Below are 27215 nucleotides of genomic sequence, written 5' to 3'. Positions count from 1 at the left end.
TTGACTTAATTTGTTTCTATATACATTGATATTCTATGTATTTGAGGAGAGAACAGGCAGACAGTAAATATATCTGACTTCAATGTTTCCCTCAATCTTGCTACATTTATTTTTGCATTTATTATAATGTCAACAAATAGTGTGGGGGACATTTCTTAACTGAGACTATCACCTGGGGAAATTTCAAACTGAAGCTATAACAAGGAAGGAAAAATTATCAATTTCAGATTTTAGATAAATCATCTCATTTGAGATTATTTAAAGGATCACAATGGAGTGGGGTGAGGAAACAAATCTACTGACCCTCTCTCTTTAACAGAACTGTCAATTGATTTGGACATGCCTCCTTGGAGTGAGTTCTTACTTTCCTAAGAGTTTCTGAAGATATTTTCCTTTCGAAGTCTCTTACCCTGTTAAATGATCCCAGTTAAAGTACCATCAACATGGGGTAACTCTTAGGCCAACTATGGTGAATGACGAAGTGTGGAGAACCTGGTACCAAGTATACCCACATTCAAATCCCAGTCCTACCAAGTGCTATCTGTGAGACTTCAGGCAAGTGGCTTAACCTTTTAAAGCCTGAATTTTCTCCTTGAAACCAAACTATAGTATAGATTTCAGGGAATTATAAAAGGATTAAATTAGTTAGTATCTGTAAAGATTTTAGAGTAGTGTCTGACGCTTAAAAGTTCTCCATAAAGTTCTCTCTCTACCATTTTTGGAGTAAATCAGGTATAAACCCTGGTTATGTCCCTTGTTTAATGTAATTTTGTGAAAATAAATTAATCCCAATGCCCCTTACTTTTTATTCTTCTTTGAAATAGTGATAATAACACCTAACCTATTGATTTGGGTGACATGAAACTAATTCATACAGATAAACTACATAATACAGTGCCTGGCTTAGAGTCAGTGGGTAAAAGCCATTAGCGTACCTTTGGTATTCCCTTCTTTTGGTCTGAAAGACAGACCTCTATCCGACACCCATTATAATGTAAAGAAGAGGGTGAGCATGGGAATGAGGGAGAAAGCAAAGATGTTTTAATATAAAAAGCTGAGTTGGGGCTAGCAAATTATTGCAATAAAATGATTGAGCCATGATCTGGAGTTACTTTAAATTTTTAAATATTAAAAATAGAGATATGGTCTCACTGTGTTGCTCAGGCTGGTCTCAAACTCCTGAGCTCAAGTGATCCTCCCACCTGGGCCTCCCAAAGTGCTATGCAGGCAACTATTCTTTCCCAGAGTGGCCATAGATAAACATCATTCTCCAGATGCCCCCTGCTTCCCTTGACTTTTCAGATGAAGGGTGAAACTCCTCTGACGGTGCTGTCACCTTACAAAATCTCACAAGTGGGGGTGCATGCGAAAGAAACCCTGCATACTTGGGAGCCAGCAGATTTGATCTGGTAGCCACAGCTGACAGACAGAGCTCAGAAAGCATGTGGTAACCGTAGCTAATGCAGATAGGAAGGGGCCAGACCTCCAATCCGCTGGCAGATTCTAAACAGAGAATGCTATTGTCCTGAAGGCAAACCCTATCTGAAATCCAGCAAAATCATATTCATAGAACTTCATGTGAATTTCAAAACGGATAGGGATTTTATTCCTGGAAAATGAGATGTGGCGATTTGAAAATACTTTACCAACTCTGTAAACCAAGAGATCAATTGGCAAATATTTGCTGAAATCTGCTGATAGACATAAAGGAAAAAGCATGAATTTGGAAGCCAGACAAAGCAATGATTGCATTCTGGGTTTTCTAACCCTATGATCCCCTCTCTGCCCTTTAGGTGTTTTCAACTACAACATGGTGTGATGTAAGGTTAAAAGGCATGTTTACATTTAATTGACCTAATTAATTTCTGTAATTTTTATTTTAACTTTTGACTTTCTGTAGCTAAACGTTGGTGGAAATTTCAGAAAATGGTTACCTAAAATATTTTTTCCCAGTAATTGCTAAGACCTGCTTCCCCTCCCCAGCCTTGCTGACATAACTGAGAAAAAAATGTTTGAATGGCTGGGTGACTGGGCAGATACAAAGGTATCCCTTATAAACATGTTATTCAAAATGAGAAGCACCTTTGGCAGGACCAACTTATTTCTAGTACTCAAGGGAAATGAACAACCCTGTGGGTTGAGATGATCAGCAGTTCTTCATGGGAAAAATACTGGAACTAGACGTTGGAGCAGGGGTGGCAGGACCAGGGAAGAGCAAAATAGTTTCATTCAGGGAAACCTTGCAGAGCCTCTGAAGAGTTGGAACTTGGCTGGGCGCGGTGGCTCATGCCTGTAATCCCAGCATTTTGGGAGGCTGAGGCAGGTGGATCAGAAGGTCAGGAGTTCAAGATCAGCCTGGCCAAGATGGTGAAACCCCATCTCTATTTAAAAAAATACAAAAAAAATAGCTGGGCGTGGTGGCTTGTGCCTGTAATCCCAGCTACTCTGGAGGCTGAGGCAGGGAATTGCTTGAACCCAGGAGGCAGAGGTTGTAGTGAGCTGAGATTGTGCCACTACACTCCAGCCTGGGTGACAAATCGAGACTTTGTCTCAAAAAAAAAAAAAAAAGGGTTGGAACTTCCACCATAATCTCACAACTACCATATGCTGAGCAGGGGACCGCAGGGACTGGGCTCAACTTCCCACAGACAGTTAATTCTTACATCAACCATGAGAAGGGGCCAGTAACATTCCCATTTTAAACTGAGATTCAGAGATGGAGCAGATTCTCCAAGGTCATAGAGCAAGCAAGGAACAGGCTAGTATTTTACCCAGGTCTACCAACCTCAAAACTTGAGCATGGTATGCTATAATACTTCTAGTAATGATACAAGTTACCATTTTGGATGGTTATCCCCTCTATAAAGTCTCCTTCCTGATACCACCAAGCCCTTTCCCAAGTAGAGTTAATCTTCCCTCCTTGTATTCCCGCGGTACTGCCCAGAGATATCTATTCCAGTGATGGTGCATTTACTGGTCACATTTTACTTCATGCCTGCCTCCTCATTAAACTATAAGCCCCCAAAAGGAAGAACTGATCATTGCTCATTATTTGATCATTCATTTACCATTTATAGCTCATAGTAGCAGCTTAATAAATGCAAATGAATGAATGAAAGAATGAATGCCTGTTGTCTTCCCATCACTATGCCCACTGCTTGGCAAGTCCGTTAACCTCTTCACCCTTTGTTTTCCTCACCTACAAAGTTAAGATGATTATAATACTGACCACATAGAGCTGTAGCCATAAGTTAATTGTTAGTAAGTCACTACAATATTGATGAGCACATAGTAAATGCTTAGTACATGTTAACTATTATTGTGATCACATCTAATTCCCATAATTCCCTTTAAATGGAGAATTTTAAATGAAGTATTATGATCTTGACTTCATAGACTAGGACCTGTTATTAGAGTGGTTAAGTGTCTTGCACAAGATCACACAGCAGAAAAGAAGTGGAACTTGCAAATGTCCCTGGGGGTCTGAGCTATTACACACAAACCCTGATATTTCCAGTTCACATACAGGGCCCGGGTTGATTCTTTTCACCTCCATTTTTAGGTTGGGCTTCAGCAGAGTGGAGCTAACCAACAGAGTCATTCATCCAGTGTGGTCCTGGCACAGCACAGGGTCTGTTTGGATTGGTTTAGATTACCACGCTGACGGCATCCCTGCGGACAGTGCTGTCCAGGCTTCCCAGTTGATAAGAGTCACCTGGGTTTCTTACTAAATGACACACACTCCAGGCTCCTCTGATGAACCTGTTTTTAAAAAAACAACACCGGGTTATTTTTATCATCAGAGAAGTTTGTGAAACTTTGCTTTGAGAGAGGCTGAGACCAGACTTTAAAGGATGATGGCGGTACACACCTTCCAGGGGACAGTTATGAACATCTTAGGTGTTACTAGTACTGCTCCGCCACGCCCCCCTCCACGTTTGTAAACATAAGGACTAAATCAATCTCCCTTAATAATGCACCTGACGTGATAGTGGAGCTCAGAACAAGGAGTGGCGTGGCGGGGAGGCTCAGGTGTTCTTGCTTGACAGTCATTGACTCGTGGAGCTTTGCTCCTGCACTTTTCTCCCTGGAAAAGCTGCCCATAGACTTCCACCGGGGCTTTCAGAAAGGGCCCGTAGGCACCAGCCACCAGAACTGATTATTTCCTAGCATTCAGAGAGCGGCTGAGCTGTCTCCCAGAGGAGGCTCTGGGAGGGGAGAGCACCAGCTTTGGCAAAAAAGGAGCCATTCGCAAGCTTCCCTGGCAGGAAACTAGCGCGCGGACAGAACTGCCCAGCCTCGCGTCAGCGAGGGGAGCCCGCGTTGCTCTCCCCTGCAAGTTTCCTAGGAGTGTCCCTTCTCGCCACGGACACTGCGAAGTCTCCAGTTCTCCGACAGACGTTTTTCCCTCGCAGCAGCTCTGAAGTCGAAGTACTCGCCCGCTGGCTGCAGCGCGGAGTGGAGAGGTCCGTGCGCTGTGGTTAGGGGGAGCCCCGCCAGCCAAATGTCAGGATCAGCATGAGAGGCTGGACTTTAGCCCAGGTCTGTCCTCACCCCGGGGGGCCGCCGGCTTTGCAGGGTGCATCTGCGAGGAGCTGCTCACTTTTTCCCCTTGCAAGCCTTTGTTCCAAGCCTGACGTTGCTACGATTCTGTAATTAACTCCCTCCTCTCCAAAGGAGTCTGGAGGCTGGGATGCTCTGCCAGCTCAGAGGATGTTGACTCTGGAGTGGGAGTCCGAAGGACTGCAAACAGTGGGTATTGTTGTGATTATATGTGCATCTCTGAAGCTGCTTCATTTGCTGGGACTGATTGATTTTTCAGAAGGTAAAGTGGTCGCTCCCAGTCTGTGCTGTTGGGCAGGTCAGGTTTAGAAGTAGATACAGAAGCTGCAGAAGTTGAGAAGGCTTAATATCCAAAGCAAAAGTTTTAAAATATGCATGTTGGGCAGAGAGTATCCTAGCGACTGGACAGTTCATTTTGGTTTATCCAGATACTTGATATTAGAAGGGAAAGGATATTGTGCTATTATCTTTCTATTTGAAATCTACTTGGGTTTAGTATTTTGTGGGTTAAATGTGTTTCTAAGGTGGGGAGTTAGGACTCTATCCTATGGAGTGATAATACAGGTTGGTATTTGGTTGTCAATTTCACGTTGGCTACCACGCCTTAATGTCATTAGTGATTTCATCCTATGGAAGAATATCTTGATTTGTGAAGAGAATATCTATGTGTGCCTCATTAGTTAGGAGGTATGGGGTGAACCTGGGTTGTTTATTATGATATAAAATGGGTAAGCTTTTAATATAAAATTGAGTTAACGGGTGCTCAACAAAAATGTGCTTTGAACGCTTAATCTGCAAAAGTGTTTCATTTGCATTCCCCACTGAGTCTTATTGTTCGTGTGTCTCCTGAGTGGGAATTCATAAGCATGGAACAGCACTATTGCTATCAATAAATATTAGATCCATCTAATAGAAATTTTACTCTTGCTATCCAAAATGAATTTTGTTATTCAAAGATTGAAGAGTTTTAAAAAGTTGATTAACTTTGCTTTAACTATTTGAATATATGTGTATGTATCATACACACATACATACTTTTACAAAATACTGCTTTTATTAAAATAATATACTTTGAATCGTTTAAACCTAAATCACTTGATATCAATTCTATATGCAAGCTCTTCTTTCTTCCTAAGTGAAAGAATGGCGTCCCTGAGATACTTGCTAATATTTCTTCCAGATATGGATATGATCTTTTTTTGCCAAGTTATGAATACTTACTTCTCACATTGTGTTTAATGTGGGAAGGTGGAAATATTTTAACTTGCCTATGCGTTCTGTAATCTTTCTAACTACAGGAGCTAAGACCTGCTAGCTATGATGACATCATCTCAAACCACATCCGGTATACAGGTCGTTTCTGTTAATATGTTAATAATGGTCAATGTATCTTATCTTCAGAAAGTCCTTTCTTTTCCTTCAAAGTAGGTTCAGTAGATTTTAACTGTTTAGACTAATATAAGAACATACATTCTCTTGTAATCTTCATATCTTCTTTAAAGTATTCTTAATAAGTTCTGCTTAGACACAATACAAATAATACAGCAATGGGATTAAAACCTCAGAATTTAGTTCTTTTTCCTTTTCTTATATTTGACAGTAATTTTGTTTAACCCCTGAAGGAAATCAATGCATAATTAGGCTTCTCCAATGTTACACAATGTTGCATTCTCTTGAGATTTCTGCCTCAATACACTGAATTCTGGCGTCTTAATACAGTACAAGTAATTTCACTTTCTATGATTGGAATAATTTTCTTCTGTTTCATTTTGTCACCATGTTTTTGTTCTCTGGACTTAATTGGGTGATAGCCCCCAACTTTAGTGCATTACACTCGAGCTGATGTGGTTTCAGAGCTGGGTTCTAAAGGACAGCCTCCAAGAATGTATTGAGAAAGTCAACTTTCACAGTGCTATGAGGATAGAGCACAGTTCTTATGTGGTCAGTGTTAGTAACATAGAAATTTAAAATCAAAAGTCCGAAGTGTAAGGCCCCTGGCAACGATTCAGCTTTTATTCTTCAAGGTCTGTTTCATATCACTTAAAGTTGAAAGTTTGCAGATTCAAACTTCAAATTTGAGTTTCAACAAAATGAAAATTAGGATTGTAAATCTGACTCCCCCAACTAGAATCTTAGAAATTTTGAGCTGGTCTGTAATGTCTTCTTTGGGAGAGATATCTAAATCATATTCATATCCACATCTGAATCTATATTTCTATATCTACACACACACACACACACACACACACACATATATAGATGTTCATAAATATAATATAGATATTATGTGAAATGTCCAGTAAGCTGGATAAACTTTTGATTATGGAGTCCATGATCATGCTAAAATACAAGGATGCAGGTTTTCACCAAACATAAGGGAAGATCCACATATACTTGTTGAATCATTCCCTTTTTCCTCTGAAACACATGTTAGATAATACTAGTCTAGTCCAACTCTTACTTTACATAAGAGACAACTACAATCCAGTGAGGTTAACTGACTTGTCATAAGACAAATGTAATTGGAATCAGAAGCAGGATCAAAACCAAAGACTACTGATTCCTATACAGTGCTTTTCCTGCTATAACATACTTTTATATGTCTTCCTTAATATTGAGAAAGGGAATAAATGAAAATACAAATGAGAAGTTTCTGGAATTCTTGAGTCATCCTGAAATGGCTGTTATTACCACATGAAATATTTGTGGCAAATGCATTTAAAAGATATAAAATCATATAATAGCACATAATTTCTACAAAGCTTTGACCTCAATACAGGCATGGGATCCAAGCATGGGAAATAAATGAGCTAAGTCAGACCACTGATCTTTGCCATAGATTAGAGGCAAGATTAGGACAAATGCAAGCCAAGTGGTCTCCTCAGCCCCTTTCAAACCTCTAGGGTCTGCACTGAATTTTGACCAAATGTAACTTACATTCAATCATGATGAATGTCCAGTTCAAGTAGAGTCCAATGATGAAGCCCAATGAGAAGGTGACCCCTCTGTCCTAGGCCTCATGCCTCTTTCTTTAGACTATGACATTGTCTAAGCAGAAACAGAACTTGGACTCTTTGATCAGTAGCCAAATAGAGGATTAAGGAAAAAAGGAAGCTAAAGTGCAAACCACACATAAAAAATTAAATTACCAGAGCCTTCATTCTTTCTAGTTACAAATAATAAAGGCTGACAGGATTATCCCAATGAAAATTGCTAAACTCTTCACTAAGATCATACCATCTAGAAAATATGACCCACAATACACAATAGACCAGAGAATTAGCCTTTTTTTTTTTTTTTGGTGGTGGTGAAGTGACAGTGAGGGGGCACAGAGTAGAAGTCTGAACTTCTTTTTGGCAGCACTGAGCTTACACATTGTCCTCAGGAAGCAGTGGTACCTCAGTGGTACCATCATGGAACATTTATTCCACTGTGATTTTGTATATAATAAATTAGAAAGTACTTCTCAGTCTATTTGAATAAGAGGGCCCATATTAATATTGAGATAAAGCAGTATTGCCTTAATATTTTCAACTCTGATGCTGATGAGAATTAGGCATAGATTGGAAAGGGATAAGAGAAACAATTCTCTGATTTAGTTTCCAATTTTGATAAAGTCTTATTTTAAAAAAACTTTTCATTGAAATTTAAGACTTAGGACACAAATGCAGTTTGTAAGGAGGATCAAAATCACTAAAGTGATTTACAATCAATGGTGCCATTTTGCTTTAGCTGGAAATGGGGTGTGGAACTCAAAAGTATTTTACAATTATGTCAGTGATAAAGATCACCCATTTAAAGATCCCAAAGCTCTTATAAGGGAAAAAATAGAAATATAGCTTACAAAACAACACAGCAAATCAAATTTAAAACTTTTAAATATATTTTAAAAATAATCTTGATCTGGGGCTTACTGGGAACAAAATGGCTGTGAAAAAAATCACTAATGTGATTTTAATATAGGGATTTGAAATTTTGCACATATCTACTCATTAGTAAGGGGAGAGAAGGAACACTCAAGATTAATCATTTCATACTTTAGCTCGTAATCTTGTCATTGAATTTTAACGTGTGTAGGGTCCCCTGTTGGGCATTGACTGAGAAGGCGGGAAAGTGCAAGATGAACATTAACGTCCCCTCAATACGCTTACATCCTAGTAAAGGAGGCTACTTACTAAACAAGAGAGCAGGAATAATGCTGGGCATAGGCCCAAGCCATGGCCTGTAGAAGCACAGGTAGAATGGTTCGTTCTGGAAAGGACTCCAGGAAAGGTTTAATGGAGAAGAAAAAATAGTTGTAAAGAATCTTGGAGTGGGAGAAGGGTTTCCCAAATTGAAAAATCCAGGAAGACAATTCCAGGCTGAGCAAAGAAATTGAGTTGTGACTCTAAGCACAGACAGTGGGTGCCTTGTATGGATTAGGACAGTAACTTGGATATGGCTTGTAGCACATGGGTTTAAGAACTTTAAAACAAAATATGTGGCTGGACAAGTTACTTAAGGCTCAACCCTAGAAGTACACACTTATTTTCTAACTATTGAGCCATTGACTCAAAGACTCCAACTTTGAGGGAGCAAGTGGGGCAGATCCATGTTTTAGGTAGGTCAACCTGAGAGTAGGTGAAGATGAATTCAGAGGTAAGAAAGTGGAAGCAGAGATACTAGTTATGCTGTTGTAGCAATTCTGATGGGAGATTAGAAGGACAAATCCACAGAATTCCCTCCTCAATAAAATATATGGGGAGAACTGTCCATTTCCAGTTTTTCCAGAAGCTCTTATTTAATATGATATCCATGACCTGCAGCTCTTTGGAAACAACATAATTATACTTTATTTCAGAGCAAGGTTGTTTGGGTTTATTAAATATCTTTCTAATGAGAAAAGAAGGAAATGTGGAATACACAGAGATCATAGCTATAGGTATAGTTGCTCCATTTGTGGTAGGAACTTATAAATTTGGATAGATTTATTGAATATCTTAGAAGGTCTTCAATTATTGCAAGCTTTTTATTTTGAAAAATTTTACACACAAAACAAGGTATAGAAAATAGTGTAATGAATGGTCATATATCTGTTATCTAGCTTCAATAATTACCAATACTTTGCCATTTGTTTTCACATGGCTTGCATTTAACAAATATTTCTTGATTGTCTACAGTATGTCAGACACTAGGCTAGGATCCAGAATGTAGAGATCAATTAAAGATAGTTGCTGCCTTCAAGGAATTCTTAGTTGCATAAGAAGAAAAAGAATACAAACAAATAAAATGTAATACTTCATGGTAAATAGACCAGTACAAGAAAATCCAAGAAGAATGTAAAGTATTTAAGTCCAAGTAGAGGAAATGAAAGCAATCAGAGATGACTCCATGGTGGAGGTGACCTCTAATCCTGGTTTTATGAGCGAAGAGAAGTGTCTAAGATTGGTATGCAAGAATGGTGCTTACGCAAATACTATATGCAAAACATTGGGTGAGGTAACACCATGAACAAGCACAGGGCCATGATACACCATGTGAAATTCCTGGAACAACAATAGAAAAGGACGACAGGAGTTGACAGTTTTATTCCTTCTCCTTGATTGTACAGTTATCCTTGCTGTTTAGAACAGTGCTTGGTGTCTGGAAGTTACTGAAGAATTATGGCCTTAATGCCATTTGCTTCCATGCCGGAATATTGCCAGCACTCTTCTGCTTATCCCACATAATAAATAAACTCCAATATCACTTTCCGGTTTCCATAGTAGCCTAAAAACTGTTGATTCATTGATTAAGACTTTTGTTACATATATTTTTTCTGTTAGTAAGAGTTCATATCGAAATCCCCTTGCAAGGTGAAGAAACACCAAAAACATCTGTTTGCTAGAACTCCTGACCCAGGAAGACAATTTCAATTAAGATATCCAACAATGAGCTGCAGAATCCCAGCTTATATGATCTCTGGTTTGCTAGAAAAGTAACACATTCAATTCTGTAACTGGAAAAATGTTTAGATTTACTGCTAAGATTTAACAAATATGTATTACTGTGTGGAAGGGAAGGGACGATAGTCAGGTGTTTTACTGCCTTCAAGAAATTTTCAGTTGGTTAGAGGCCAGACAGCTCATGAATAACTAATCTAAAATGAAAAAGTCTTTTGAGAGGGAATGAGGCCTTTAGAAAGCTCAAAGACAAGACCCATGTAGAAGATTTTTGGGAAGGCTGCATGAAGATGGTGACATTTTAAATCTCAAGAGTTGAGAGAGCCAAGACTTTGACAGGCAAAGACTAGAAACTAAAAGCAGAAATTTGAACTGTATTTTTAAAAGACAGGCAGTTTCCTGAAATCATTTTTGTAACCAGTTTGGCACTAAAAAATTCATTAATTTAAAATACAAAGTTTCTGCTTGGACCTGGTAATGCTCTTGATACTGATTAGTTTGGGGACGATTATTTTCCAGCTCTAATTATTTTTACTTACTTTGGAAACCTGTGCCTCACCCCATCTGGAAGAGGAGAGCTACAATTTTAAGTGGACAATGAGAAGAGAGGAAGGGGAATGGAATTTATACTTATCATACCCTCCAGCCAAAAACCATCAGGAAACACACCTGTGATTGAATAATTTTCATTTATTATTCATTACAGAGAGAGAGAATACACACTGCAGAGATATGTGGAATGTCTCAGAGAGTGTTAGACATATTACAGGGTTTGAGCTCATTTTGGGGCCTTTGGAGAAGGTTTAAGGGAGCAAGTCATTGATCTGGACAGGATGCTGTCAAGAAGTCAGAGTCATGCTGTGATTGGGTTCTTACTTGTATCTACAAGTAGTGAAGACTAGACAGAGGCGAAAGCTATTAATAGGTAAAGAAGCAGCAGCTGCTCATATTAGCTGGGATAGGGGATATTTTATTATTTTTGTGGTTTAAAGTTCATGTCTGTCCAGACGCAGTGCCTCACACCTGTAATCCCAGCACTTTGGGAGGCCAAGGCGGGTGGATCACCTGAGGTTGGGAGTTCGAGACCAGCCTGGCCAGCATGATGAAACCCCATCTCTACTAAAAATACAAAATTATCTGGGCATGGTGGCACATGCCTATAATCCTAACTACTTGGGAGGCTGAGACAGGAGAATCACTTGAACCTGGGAGGCAGAGGTTGTGGTGAGCCGAGATTACACCACTCCACTCCAGCCTGGGCAACAAGAGTGAAATGCTGTCTCAAAAAAAAGAAATAAAGTTCAAAAAAGTTCATGTTTTCGCCTCTGTTCAAACATGATTATAGAGGGCTCTTGTTGTTGTATTGATCACCCATGGGTCCACAGCGGTGTTTTCTGATGTTCATATTCTCTGAAATGGTCTATAATCAACAAGAAAACACCAAGACCTAACTAGTAAACCACTTAGCTCCTTCCAGGGGCACACAGGGCTTTTGTCTTTCTCTCACATAATAAGGCAGAAGGCAGAGTGAGACTAGAAAGCAGTTTAGGTCCTAATTCAGTAACTATGAACAAGTTACTTAATCCTCCCAAGCTTCAATTTCCTTTTCCATGTAATGGGGCTAATAATCCTAATCTTTGAAGAGTATTGTAGGGAATACTAAAATATAAGTGGAATATCTAGCTCTGTTCTTCATCCACAAATAGGAACCAGTAAGTGTCTTTCTTGTAACTGTTGAAACGACAGGTGGCACGTTCCAGTTTCTTGAGTTTGATTAGCCGTTCTCTGAAGAATGCTTCAGAATCATCTGGCTGACCTGGTAGATACAGATTGTTGGGCCCAACCCATGGAGTTTCTAATTCATTAAATCTGAGATTGGGGTCTGAGAATTCACATTTCTAATGAGTTCTTACTTGAGGATTATGCTGCTGGTCCAGGGGCCAAACGTTGAGAAACACTGAGCTCGGTAATAGATCGGAAACGCCAAACCCGTACTATCTACCATATGCTCTGCACTGAGTTGTCTGACACCTGCTGAGCTTGATTCTCAAGCAGTGGCCAGCCAGCTTTTTCAGCAGTAAACATTTTAGATTTTGTGGGCCATGCAGTCGGTCACAACTCCTCAACTCTGTTGTAGCACAAAAGCAGCCAGATGTAATACGCAAACAGATGGGTATGGCCATGTTCTAAAAAAACATTGTAGATGCACCAATTTGAACCCCATACAATTTTCATATGTCACAATATATTTATTTAATGTCTGCTTTTTTATCCATTATTTTACATGGATAAAATGGCAGATGATACCAAAATTGGCAATAGACTAGATTTGGCCCACCACTGTAATTTGCCAACCCTTGTTCTAGAGTTGGCAATAAAGTGAATCATCGAGAAGTTGAGAAGGGGATCTCAGGTTGATGACTTATTCTTTTTTGGAAATTTAGCTGGATTTTTCTGTGCCTTCTGTATTATTGAGGGGATGGGGGGGTCTAGTCTCTTTTTAGGGGGTTGGTGGAATTGTCTGCCAAATTGTCAAGTGATTTGAGTTAGCATATATGTGTTTGTTGAACAAAATGCCTTCCATTTCCCTAATTTCACACTGCTAAACCAACTTAGATGGTTGTTATATAAATTAAGCCATCTGTCTAATATTATCATACAATGAGTCAACGCCAGAGTGCCCTGTCCTGTTGGTTTTCATTTTCGGTATTATTGTCTCAGAAAAGTTGGAAATATACTCTTTTTATTGAGTTTGTAAACTCTTATTTCATAGATTTGTTAGACTCATTTCAATTTTTAAAATTACATTGCTATTCAGACAGTTGCACTACATTGAACCTTTTGAGTCTAGGACACATACATTCAATTAACAAATGTTAAATAAAATAAAATCACCTTAAGTCTATACTCTCTTAAAAATAAAGGATAAGTAGTGGATAAGATCATGGTCTTTGAAGTGAGATAGACTTGGAATTCATTTCTAGCTATTCCTTTTACTGGCTGTGATCTTGGACAAATTTGATAACTGCCTGAACCTCAGTTCTCTCATTTGTGAAATGGAATAATAGTCACAGCTACCTCATAGCATTATTTGGAAATTTAAACTAAGTGATACTTGTTAAAATTCTCCTTAGCACAGTGCTTAGCGCACAGAGCTCAATAAATATTGGGCATTATTTATAGTGTTAACTTCATTGCTGTCTTTGCTTTGCATAGTCATCATACCTATTATTAGCATAATCATTTACTCAATCATCCAGAAAAGAAAAGTTTTCAAATGTGATCTGTGTCCCAAGAACTGTGCTAGCCATTGAGAACATAAAAACACAATTTTGTCTAAGTTGGGTTTATATATAAATGAACATACCAATTAGTTTAGTAAATTGCCTGGGCCTCATACCTATGTAGATTTTATATGAATATAAAGGAAAGACTAACCAATCCTACTTAGAAAGTGGGAAGCATCAGAAAGGACTCACAGAGGTGATCTTTGAGCTGAATCTCAGCCACACTTTTAGCACTCAGCATCAAGCAGCCCTGAGAACCACTGCCAATTGATAAAACCTACTTTAGCATTTCCAAAAACACCTCATGTTGATCTCAGTTTCTAATTCCTGGCTTATATTATTCCCAGAACTCCTTCTTCTACACAAAGGCCATCCTTCTTTCCCCATTTCAAGTGAAACCCACCCTCTCTTTAATACCACCCGTTCTTCCTGATCTGAATTCACTAGTGAGTTACATGGTACAGCAAACACAACACTTAATAATAAACCTTGATGCACTATCCCTCAAATCACCTAATTTGTGTTCATTCATTTTCTCTCCATCTGAGCAAGAGAGAACACTCTACCTCAGCAGTGTTAATTTTCACTGTATTTCCACAGTGTCCAGAATTATGTGGAGTGTGTTGTAAAGGCTCAATGATACAGGCGCAACACAGAGATACCTTGTGTTCTTACACTTCACTTTGTTGTGCTTTGCAGATAATGTGCTTTTTACAAAGTGAACGCTTGTGGCAGCCCTGCTGAGCAAGCCTTCTGGTGCCATTTTTCCAACAGCATGTGCTCACTTTGGTGTCTTTGTGTCACATTTTGAAAATTTTTACAATATTTTAAACATTTTCATTATATCTGTCATAGTGATCTGTGACTAGTGATCTCTGGTGTTACTAGAGAAATTTTTGTACTACATACATCAGAAGTAATTGAATTCAGATTAAGAGCACCATGAACCACATCCATATAAGATTGCAACCTTAATCTATAAATACTGTGTGTGTTCTGACTGCTCCACTGAGTGGCTGTTCCCCAGTCTCTCTCCCTCTCCAGAGGGCCAGCCTATCCCCTGAAACACAACAATATCAAAATTAGGCCAATTAATAATCCTACAGTGGCCTCTACATGTTCAAGTAAAGGGAAGAGTTATACATCTCTCACTTTAAGTCAAAAGCTAGAAAGTATTAAGTTTAGTGAGGAAGGCATAATGAAAGTCAAGAATGGCCAAAAGCTAAGCCTCTTGTGCCAGTTAGCCAAATTGTGAATACAAAGAAATCATTCTCAAAGGAAATGAAAAGTGCTACTTCACTGAACACGAAAAGGATAAAAAAGCAAAACAGCCTTATTGCTGATATGGAGACAGTTTTAGGGACCTGAATAGAAAATCAAACCAGCCACAACCTTCCCTTAATTCAAAGCTTAACCCAGAACAAGGCCATTAAGCTCTTCATCTCTGTGAAGGCTGAGAGATTAGGAAGCTACAGAAGAAAAGTCTGAAGCTAGCAGAGATTGTTTCATGAGGTTTAAGGAAAGGAGTCATCTCTAGAACATGAGTGCAAGGTGAAGAAGCAAGTGTTAATGGAGTAGCTGCAGCAAGTTACCTAGAAGGTCTAGCTAAGGTGACTACACTAAACAACAGATTTTCAGTGTAGATGAAACAACCTTCTAGTGGGAGAAGGTGCTATCTAAAAGTTTCATAGCTAGAGAGGAGAAGTCCATGTCTAGCTTTAAAGCTTGGACACGCTGACTCTCATGTTAGCAACTAATGCAGCTGATGACTTTAAGTTGAAGCCAGTGCTCATTCCATTCCAACCTAGACTTCACCAGAATTCAATTCCATCCCAACATACTACTTTCTTTGCCCATCTGGAAGAAGTTACTCATTTGTCCTAGTTTGATTATGCAATTGTAGTTGTTCAGTTAAATATTCAGGCTCCACTTCTAATTCTAGTTCTCTTGTTATTTCCACCACATTTGCAGTTACTTCCTTTACTGAATTATTGAACCCCTCACATTCATGAGAGTTGAAGTCAACTTTTTGGCCAACTTGAAAATTATGCTAAATCACTATGTCTGTGCTCTATAAGTGGAAGAACAAAACCTGAATGACAACACATCTGTTTACAGCATGGTTTGCTGAGAGTTTTAAGCCCACCTTTGAGACCTACTGCTCGCAAAAAGATTCCTTTCAAAATATTAGCACTTAGTACGATGCACCTGGTTGTCCAGGAACTCTGATGCAGGTGTACAGGAGATTAACATTGTTTTTATGCCTCTGAACACAATATCCATTCTGCAGCCCCTGGATCAAGGAGTAATTTTGACTTCCATGTCTTATTATTTAAGAAATACATTTTGTAAGGCTATAGCTGCCATAAAGAGTGATTCTTGTGATAGATCTAGACAAAGTAAATTGAAAACCTTCTGGAAAGGATTTACCATTCTATATGCCATTAAGAACTTTCACAATTCATGACAGGAGGTTAAAATAACACTAATAGGAGTTTGGAAAAAGTTGACTTCAACTCTGATGAATGATTTTGAGGGGTTCAATAATTCAGTACAGGAAGAAACTGCAAATGTGGTGGAAATAGCAAGAGAACTAGAATTAGAAGTGGAGCCTGAATATTTAATTGAACTACTATCTCATGATCAAACTAAAACAACTGAGGAGTAGTGTCTTCTAGATGGGCAAAGGAAGTGGTTTCTTGAGATGGAATTGACTCCTGGTGAAGATGCTATAAACATCATTGAATTGATAGCTAAGAATTTAGAATACTCATAAACTTAGTTGAGAAAACAGCAGCAGGATTTGAGAGAATTGAGTCTAATTTTGAAAGAAGTTCTACCATGGATAAAATGCTACCAACAGCATTACATGAGACAAAGAAATCTATTGTGAAAGGAAGAGTCAATCAACCAGGCAAACTTTATTGTCTTATTTTAAGAAATTGCCACAATTACTCCAGCCTTCAGCAACCATCACCTTCATCAGTCAGCAGTCATCAACGTTAAGGCCAGAACTTCCACCAGCAAAAATATTCTCCTTGCTAATCTTTTTGCAAGATTGCTGAAAAGTCAGATGATTGTTAGCAATTTTTAACAGTAAAGTACTTTTAAATTTCAGTTTGCACATTGTTTTTTAGACATGCTATTGCATACTTAATAGACTACAGTAAAGTATAAACATAATTTTTATATTCACAGGAAAACCAAAAAAGGAAAGTGTGACTTGCTTGATTGTGATATTTGTTTTACTGCAGTGATCTGGAACAGAACCCACATTATCTTTGAGGTATGGTTGTGTTTATCAGTGGGTTATTCAATTGCATCTTTAATAGATTGGCCTTTGAAATCAATATGCTGGTCCTTTTAAATCCGTATGCTTTTTAAATCAATATACTTCTTCAACCTCATCCCCATACTGGGAAGTATATCTTGACTTTCTTGGGCAGAAAAGAGAGGCTGTAGCCCTAAAACTTCTATGCCTCCTTCCCTCTCTCTCTCTCTCTTTTCTTTTTTTTTGTGCCTGTCTTATGCTTTAGTGCCAGAAAACTCCCCATCATTTTCCAAACCCTCAGTACTGTTTCATCTTCATGCCTTTCCTTAAAGTATGAACTCTCCTCCTTCTAGAACATCTCTCTCAGGTTATCACATGATTCTGATTAACTCCTTCTTATCCTTTAAGCTCAATTTAGGAGGTATTTTTTCCAGAAAGCCTCCCTTGTATCACCTAGTTAGAGCAAGTGCCCATTTCATAGCACTTCAAAATGCATTAAACTCTTGATTTCTATGTCTTTCTCTTTTGCTAAATTTCAAGTATCACATAGGTAGAACACTTATCTTTCTATCCTCAATGCCCTGTGGGAGTGAGTGAACTGTCAGGTAGATCATGGACAGGCAAGTTTATTCAGAGATTCTGGTAATATGTAATAGACTACTCAGAGTTTGTACAACAGGCTTGAATTAATCTATTAATAATTTTTAAACATTTTATTTTAGGCAGAGATTCTCAACCTTGGATACTTGGGGCCAGATAATTCTTAGAGTTGGGTGCTGTTTTCTGCGCTATAGGATGATTGACAGCATCCCTGGTCTCTAACGACTAAATGCCAGTAGCACCTTTTCTGGAGTTGTGACAAGCAAGTGTCTTGAGGCACTGCCAAATGTCAAGTGGGTGTCGGGTAGGTGAGAGCACTCCCCCCACCCTCATTGAGAACTATAGAACTGAGGTATAAGCAAACACAATTTGTAAGCCTTTATATGTACATACATTCATAAATTACAAAGCTGAATTTAAATTTGAAAACATCAAAGCAGCGAAAATTATTGCAAACCAAACCTGAGTGTTGGGGGAAGTATATGATTTTCTACTACAAAGGTAATAAACAATCATTGAGGAAAATCTATAAATAGAAAGAAAAAAGGAAATATGAGGAAAATAACCCCAGTCTCAGCAGAACCACTGATAATATTTTCATTTGTTTATTTTCAGTTTTTTCTCCATGTATGTTTGATCTCTTAAACTTAATAATATTGTATTACTATAAAATTTTCTATAGATTTAAATTCAATATTAGAGCATAAGTATTTTTACATTAGATTACAAATTTTTCATAAATATTTTAATACCTATATAGTAGTTTATAAATGTGTATTATATAGTTTACTAATCCTGATTTTAGAATAATTTTTTTGTATTTGGAAAATTATGTAATCTGTGTGTGAAGTTGCTTATATATTTAGAATTACGTTTTTAGAATAGAGTTTAATTAATGGGACAAGAGAATGAACTGTTTCAAGTCTTTTGACACACACACACGGCAAATTTGCATTTCAAAAGAGTCACGCAAATTTACCTGTCCCACTGTAATGTGTGAAGTAACCAGTGGTTTGGGCTTACTGCAGTGTCAGGACATGCGGTTGATTAGGGTACACTTTGCAGGTGAGCCCTAAAGCCATGCTGGCAAGCTCAATGTTAATGGACGTTGATGATTCCAAGAAACTTTGTCTTAGGACTGGAGTGCTAATGGCTTTTAAACAAATATTAGGAATTTTAATTTTCTGTAAGTATGAAATTTCCATTGGAGCTTGAAAATATTTTTCCTCTTCTTCTCTCTTGTTGTCAATCAAAATGGAATCCCTTTAGAAAAGGGCTAACACTTTTATCAATTATCACCTCCATTTTAACCATCAAGCCTGGTACTGAGCAGGCATTACGTCATTCATTGAAAGAAAACATGGCATATTTTTGTACCAGATGAAGTATTTCCTGGGTCTGTGTACTTAGGAGGAAAATTGGCATGCATAAAATTATTGCTATGCATATTCAAATAAATATTTCCTGAGACTTAGTAGTAGATATATTTTACTTAGATGAATTTCAATAGCAGGAAGGCAGTAGAGAGTGTAATATCTCTCTTTCATAAGAGGCATGCCCTGTTCATCTCAAGTAAATGTGTGGGATATCTTGTTTATGTGACAAAGTTTGAGACCAATAACCATAGCTATTTTGAGCAAGAAGACATGAAAGCTCTTTCAAACTCCCCCGTGATATAGGTCATGATAAAGTAATGAGTTGCCCAGAGTCCCTTTGTTACTTAATGGTAGAACTTAGCTATAGAGGCAGAATGGTACTAAGTTAGGACATACTCAGCTTTGGAGATAGACAAGTGAAATTTTTCCAGAAAGCCTGCTGGCTGTGGTCCTATGCAAATCACCAAACCTCTCTGAACCTCAGTTTCCCTACTCATAAGATGAAAATCATCACAATACCAACTTCACAGAGTGCTTCTGAGATACAGAATAATTTTGAGACAAGCCACACATCTAGTACTCACTAAGTGGTAAGCATTCATTAAAATTGCCTAGTATTGTAACCCCGATTTTCTAATGATTACTTTAGTGTGCCTTCTTCATACATAACTCTTGGTAGGAAGGATCCCAAACATTATGAACAGAGTTGCAATAAACGTAATTTTCTTTATGCTGATTTTGAATATTTTTCTTTTGTAACTTATAATAAGCTTAGTTCTGTTACATGTCAGATAGTCCATAGGTATATTCTATTTTTATAGATAATAATGAAATTTCTTCAAAATTTTTAAGTAGCTTGTCTACATTATGAACTAGCAAACAGTAGAATTGGAATCAACCACAGTCTTCTAAAGTTAGAGCTCAAGTTTTTTCTATGCTAATCTTCCTTTTAATACTAACAGTTGTTTTTTTTTTTAATTTTCTAAATCTGTATGGTAAGCGAAAACATACTCTAAGGTACCTGAATTAGTAAGATCAGGATAGTACATTTAGAATCAAATACTTTCCCAAGACATCTAATTGAACAGAATTAAGGATATATAACTTTGTATGTCTGCAAATGCATAGTTATTAATGGCCTGTCACAGAAATTCTCTAATGAATAAACAAGAGAATATTGAAGACCAGACAGCAGTGAAGTAATTGCTGATGTGATTCCAAATTGAAACAAATTACAGGGGAAAATGCATAATGACAAAATAATTAGAAGACTGAGGCACCTGAACAAATATCCAAATCCTACATCTGTCTTCACTATATTCAGCAATCCCTAAATATTTCTGGTGCGTTGAGATTGGAATTAGCATAAACTTCTAAACATTACTTGAGTGAAAAGCCATAGTTAACTTTTTCTTGTTATTGTAAAGTTTCAAGGAGACACAGAGGGAATTAGCCAGATGCATTTCTTCAAGACAACAGAGGTTGTATAGCTAAAGTGCTCTTTGAAAATGTACCTCATTAAGAATTTGCACAGATAAGATTTTAGGCTAAAAGTTTAATGCTCAAAATAGTAAGCTAGTCTCAGTATTATTATATCTCTCTTCTATAATGCATCAACATTAAAACTAACATAGAGCTTAGCATTTACAGCTATATTTAAGGAAAAACACAAAAATCAGCAAAGAAATTCTATAGTTGCAAAATTCCTTGTAAAGTTCAGAGTTGATCTGCCTAGCGAATATATTTCAAATACACACATTTCACAGTAATATGAACTATTCTTGTCAATGGGTGTCTAAAATGAGTGGAGAAATCTTTCCATGAAAACAAATCTTCTCATTCTCCATATTCCAGAGAGACCTGAATGTGTCTATTCCTCAGGGCACAACTTAAGTCCGGGAATAATTATTTAAGGAAATTTGGCCAGTTTCTTTGTAAAATTGCTAAGATTGGAAGTAGAGGGGAATTTTACAACTGGGAAGGGCTGCGTTGAGACCTTGTACCGTGACAGTTATGCCATGAGTTACCTCCTCTTAGAGAACGTGATTGTTTTATTATAAATGATGTCAGTGGTAGGGCTCCCTTAGGGTGCTATGGTCTTCAGTCTTGGACTTGGCTTATGTGTTATGTGAAGACCACAGAAATACTGCTAGTGTATCAAAAGTAACATGGACTCTGATATAGCAAGGATACTGTTTTGAGGCCACTCCCAGATATTGGCAGGAATATAGGCTAGGAAGTGAATCCTTCTATTTATCCTTTCCTTCCTTTGCTTCTTCTTGAGGCTTCTTCTAAATATGGATGACGACTATCTTCACACTTAGCTATGGTGGAAAAGAGTAGAAGCAAATCCCAAGCAGAAGGTTAAAAGTTAAACTTAATTACATTCTCATTGCCTTTTCTCCATCTTTTCTTTGGTTAAATAGAATTATTTAAAGTTTGTCTTGAAGGAAAGTAAGCAACTCAGAGATTTAACCCTTCCTGAACCCATACGCTACCAGCCAATATTTGTTTAATGTGTCTCCTAATTAAAAAAAAAAATCTCTCCAAAACATTTTCTAACATAATAAAGAAATCTTACTCTGTAGGTGAAAATTAGGAGCCTTGAAATTGCACTTGGATCTGTCCTGTCTCATCACCAATTACTCCATATTAGCTCTAGTTTTCCTTCAAAGACTAAGAAAATTGGATATTTTAAATAAGCCAAAGATGATTATTTCCCTGGTACAGCTAAGCATGTTAAATAAGTCAACATTCACGTTGCTGCTGCCTAAGGAAAATAAATGTAGTGAGCAACAAACAGGCTAAACAAATGGCTCAGGATAATTTTTGTGACAGAAGCTTAATCCTGAGTAGCTGGAGAAATCATCAGAAAAGTGGATGAAGGCCAGGGTACTCAGTTAATTACCACCTCCTCCCCCAACCAAAAAAAAAAAAAATCTTGCTCAGCTTCAGACCAAAGTGTATTTTCTTTGAGTTGCCACAGTAATACCCTTATTCTCTAAAGAGAATATGGATTGCAACCATAAAGAATGATGCTCTCAGAATGATTAAATATTTGAACCACATACTTTATGGTTCAGGTGTGCTTTTACCTTCATGTCAAAATCAAATTTCCACCTCCATCAATGGATACTATGTCCAGGGGTTGACTGCATTGTGGGCAAGCCTGTAAGTCAGATGTGAGTTTGAATTCTTGTGCCACCATTAACATAATCTGTGTTCTCTGACGAGTGATTCCATTTTCCTGAAACTCAAGCTTCTCCATGTAAAACAGCAACTGATTTTACCATGACAGTTATACCGTGAGTTACCTCCTCTTAGAGAACACATTTGTTTCATTATAAATGGTGTCACTGGGAGAACTTCCTTATGGTGCCATGGTATTCAGGCTTGGACTTGACTTATGCGTTACGTCGAAACCAAAGAAATACTGCTAATGTATCGAAAGCAATTGTACTTATACATGTGAGAGCTGAGGAACTCACATGTATAAATATGTAAAATAATTATGCGTTCTAGAACATTAATAAAGCCTACCAATGGCAATTCTTTCATAGTGTATAATCATCAATATTCAACTGTCTTTATACTTAGAGTATAATAAGTTGGAAATCGATAGAGTTCTTTACAAAGATTTTTAACACCGTACTTTTGCCACATCTAACCAAAAAATGTGGAGAGGTTAGCACCCATCTTTTTTTTTTTTTTTCCTTTTTTACCTTGAAGAAATAGAACAAAGCTCAGTGAGCTGTTAAGCAGAGGGTAGATAATCAACTTGTCCCTCTGCTCCAGCACTCTCTCCATGCTCATTCTTGTATAATTTTGCCCACTTGTTTGCCTCCCCTGAAATCACCAGCCTGCTCTCCTACATCCATCTGAACTCAGTTATCTTTAAAATCAGGCCTAGTGCCCTCTTATTTATTTATTTATTTATTTTTGAGACGGTCTTGTTCCATCGCCCAGGCTGGAGTGCACGGTGTGATCTCAGCTAACCTGCAACCTCCGCCTCCTGGGTTCAAGTGATTCTCCTGCCTCAGACTCCCAAGTAGCTGGGATTGCAGGTGCCCGCCACACTACTCAGCTAATTTTTATATTTTTAGTAGAGACGGGGTTTCAGCATGTTAGCTAAGCTGGTCTTGAACTCCTGACCCCAGGTAATCTGTCCACTTCAGTCTCCCAAAGTCTGGGATTACAGGCATGAGCCACCGCTCCTGGCCTCTTATTTATTTATTTATTTATTTAAACCTCCTCTTATGACTTTTACTGCACAAAATCCTCTCTCCTAATTTCTTTTTACTTAGTTTCCATTGTGTTTATTGCATCTCTTCTCTTAAATAAAATCTTCTTGAATGTGGGAAGCATGTGCTACTTTTTTTTAATCCATAGTACATATAGCAGCACCTTTCCTAAGAGCATGGAGGAGATCATTAATAAATCATTGTTATCTAACTTGAAGAAATATATATATCAGAGTTACATGACTTGAGTGAAAAAAAATTGTTTCTCTAATAGGAATAATAGTTCACAAAAGGGATGATCATTCATAATAGTATGTTATTTTATTATTTGTACTTTTTTTTTTTTTTTTTTTTTTTTTTTTGAGATGGACTCTTGCTCTGTTGCCCAGGCTGGAGTGCAGTGGTGTGATCTCAGCTCACTGCAAGCTCCGCCTCCCTGGTTCAAGCAATTCTTGTGCCTCAGCCTCCTGAGCAGCTGGGACTACAGATGTGTGCCACCATGCCCAGCTAATTGTTTTGTATTTTTAGTAGAGACGGGGTTTCACCATGTTGGCCAGGCTGGTCTCGAACTCCTGACCTCAAGTGATCCACCTGCCTCACCTCCCAAAGTGCTTGGGATTACAGGCATAAGCCACTGTGCCCAGCTTATATGCAGATCACTATACGTGCTCCCGTTTCATCTTTTTACAACTTAAGAGAAAAGAAATAATTTTTTGTCCCCATTTTGCAGACAAGCGAAGTTTAGAGAAATCGAATGACTCACCAATATACTTTAGTCAAAATTATCTAACTAGATATTTATACTTTATGATAAGTCTAACTCAGATGGATAAAAGGTGAGTTGAACAACACTTTAGGTGTTTTAGATATTTCACAATTTAAATGTCCTAAAGCTGAGATTGTTCCTGTTGTCGCTTATCTATACATTTTTTTTCACATATTTTGAATATTGCACTGTAACATTCAATGGTATGCATTTTATGTTTTAAAATTTATTTTCCTTTTTTTTTTAATTGTACTTTAGGTTCTGGGGTACATGTGCAGATCATGCGGGATTGTTGCATAGGTACACACATGGTGATGTGTTTTGCCGCCTCCATCCCCCCATCACCTACATCTGGCATTTCTCCCCATGTTATCCCTCCCCGACCTCCCCACCGCCCCTCCGTCCCTTCCTTGCCCCCCCCAACAGACCCCAGTATGTGATGCTCCCCTCCATGTGTCCATGTTTATCACCCACCTATGAGTGAGAACGTGTGGTGTTTGATTTTCTGTTCTTGTGTCAGTTTGCTGAGGATTATCGTTTCCTGATTCATCCATGTCCCTACAAAGGACACAAACTCATCATTTTTATGGCTGCATAGTATTCCATGGTGTATATGTGCCACATTTTCTTTGTCCAGTATATAGCCGATGGGCATTTGGGTTGGTTCTAGGTCTTTGCTATTGTACACAGTGCTGCTATGAATAGACATGTGCATGTGTTTTTATAATACAATGATTTATAATCCTTTGGGTATATACCCAGTAATGGGATTGCTGGGTAAAATGGAATTTCTAAGTCCTTGAGGAAGCATCACACTATCTTCCACAATGGTTGAACTAGTTTACACTCCAACCAACAGTGTAAAAGTGTTCCAATTTCTCCACATCCTCTCCAGCATCTGTTGTCTCCAGATTTTTTAATGATCGCCAGTCTAACTGGCTTCATGTGGTATCTCAGTGTGGTTTTGATTTGCATTTCTCTAAAAAATCAGTGATGATGAGTATTTTTTCATATGTTTGTTGGCCTCATATTTGTTTTCTTTTGAAAAGTGTCTGTTCCTATCTTTCTCCCACTTTTGGATCTGGTTGTTTGTTTCTTGTAAAAATGTGTTAGTTCTTTGTAGATTCTGGGTATTAGCCTTTTGTCAGATAGGTAGATTGCAAAAATTTTTTCCCATTCTGTTGGTTGCCAGTTCACTCTAATGATAGTTCCTTTTGCTGTACAGAAGCTCTGGAGTTTAATTAGATCCCATTTGTCTATTTTGGCTTTTCTTGCCAATGCTTTTGGTGTTTTAGTCATGAAGTCCTTGCCTATGCCTATGTCCTGGGTGGTTTTGCTAGGTTTTCTTCTAGGGTTTTTATGGTGTTAGGTCTTAAGTTTAAGTCTTTAATCCATCTGGAGTTAATTTTAGTGTAAGGTATCAGCAAGGGGTCCAGTTTGTGCTTTCTGCACACTGCCAGACAGTTTTCCCAACACCTTTTATTAAACAGGGAATCCTTTCCCCATTGCTTGTTTTTGTCAGGTTTGTCAAAGATCAGATGGTTGTAGATGTGTGGCATTGCCTCCAGGGCCTCTATTGTGTTGCATTGGTCTATGTCTCTGTTTTGGTACCAGTACCATGCTGTTTTGATTACTGTTGCCTTGTAGTATAGTTTGAAATCAGGTAGCGTGATGCCTCTGGCTTTGTTCTTTTTGCTTAGGATTGTCTTGGCTATGTGGGCTCTCTTTTGGTTCCATATGAACTTTAAGGTATTTTTTACTAGTTCTGTGAAGAAGGTCATTGGTAGCTTGATGGGGATAGCATTGAATCTATAAATTACTTAGAGCACTATGGCCATTTTCATGATATTGATTGTTCCTAACCATGAGCATGGAATGTTTCTCTGTCTGTTTGTGTCTTCTCTTATTTCCTTGAGCAGTCATTTGTAGTTCTCTTGGAAGAGGTCCTTTACACCCTTTGTTAGTTGTATTCCTAGGTATTTTATTCTCTTTGTAGCAATTGTGAATGGGAGTCTGCTCATGATTTGGCTCTCTGTTAGTCTGTTATTGGTGTATAGAGATGCTTGTGATTTCCACAATTGATTTTGTATCCTGAGACTTTGCAGAAGTTGCCTATCAGTTTCAGGAGATTTGGGGCTGAGATGATAGGGTATTCTAAATATACAATCATGTCATCTGCAAATAGAGACAATTTGACTTCCTCTTTTCCTAATTGAATACCCTTTTTTTTTTCTTGCCTAATTGCTCTGGCTAGAACTTCCAATACTATGTTGAATAGGAGTGGTGAGAGAGGGCATCCTTTTCTAGTGCCAGATTTCGAAGGGAATGCTTCCAGTTTTTGCCCATTCAGTATGATATTGGCTGTAGGTTTGTTGTAAGTAGCTTTTATTGAGATATATTTCTTCAATACCTAGTTTATTGAGAGTTTTTTAGCATAAAGGGCTGTTGAATTTTGTTGAAGGCCTTCACTATATCTATTGAGATAATCATATGGTTTTTGTCTTTGGTTCTGTTTATGTGGTGGATTACTTTTATAGACTTGTGTATGTTGAACCAGCCTTGCATCCCCAGGATGAAGCCTACTTGATCATGATGGATAAGCTTTTTGATGTGCTGTTGCAATCAATTTGCCAGTATTTTATTGAAGATTTTCGCATCTCTGTTCATCGTGGATATTGGCCTGAAGTGTTCTTTTTTTGTTGAGTTTCTGCTGGGTTTTGGTATCAGGTTGATGTTGGTCTCATAAATGATTTGGAAAGGATTCCCTCTTTTTGTATTGTTTGGAATAGTTTCAGAAGGAATGGTACCAGCTCCTCTTTGTACGTCTGGTAGAATTCAGCTGTGCACCCATCTGGACCTGGACTTTTTTTGGTTAGTAGGCTATTAATTGCCACCTCAACTTCAGCCCTTGTTATTGGTATATTCAAGGTTTCAACTTCTTCCTGATTTGGGCTTAGGAAGGTGTAAGTGTCAAGGAATTTATCTATTTCTTCCAGGTTTACTGGTTTATGTACATAGAGTTGTTTATAGTAGTCTCTGATTGTAGTTTGTATTTTTGTAGAATCAGTGGTGATATCCCCTTTATTTTTTTTTTTATTGCATCTGTTTGATTCTTCCCCCACTCTCTCTCTTTATTAATCCAGCTAGCAGTCTATTTTGTTGATCTTTAAAAAAAAAAAAAAAAAAAAAA

The 27215-nt window shown here is 37.9% G+C and overlaps 1 protein-coding gene across 5 annotated transcripts in view; it reads left to right on the top strand.

Moving 5' to 3' along the window:
- Positions 1-27215, top strand: part of KCNIP4 (potassium voltage-gated channel interacting protein 4) — a 1204862-nt gene that overhangs the window by 955278 nt on the left and 222369 nt on the right. Inside the window, exon 1 of one of the 5 annotated variants that reach the window (XM_032271869.1) lies at positions 4024-4825. The exons of the other annotated variants lie outside the window; for them this stretch is intronic. Within the exon in view, the coding sequence (XP_032127760.1) occupies positions 4714-4825 (112 nt within the window). The 5' untranslated portion in view covers positions 4024-4713. Of the gene's footprint in view, positions 1-4023; positions 4826-27215 lie in introns of those variants that run through there. 5 annotated transcript variants of the gene reach the window in all.

Source organism: Sapajus apella, unplaced genomic scaffold (genome assembly GCF_009761245.1).
Source record: "Sapajus apella isolate SASKATOON/1434 unplaced genomic scaffold, GSC_monkey_1.0 scaffold5, whole genome shotgun sequence".
In the NCBI taxonomy this organism is placed as follows: domain Eukaryota; kingdom Metazoa; phylum Chordata; class Mammalia; order Primates; family Cebidae; genus Sapajus; species Sapajus apella.
The sequence above is the reverse complement of the archived record's forward strand: the minus strand, read 5'-3'. Positions and strand labels throughout refer to the sequence as shown.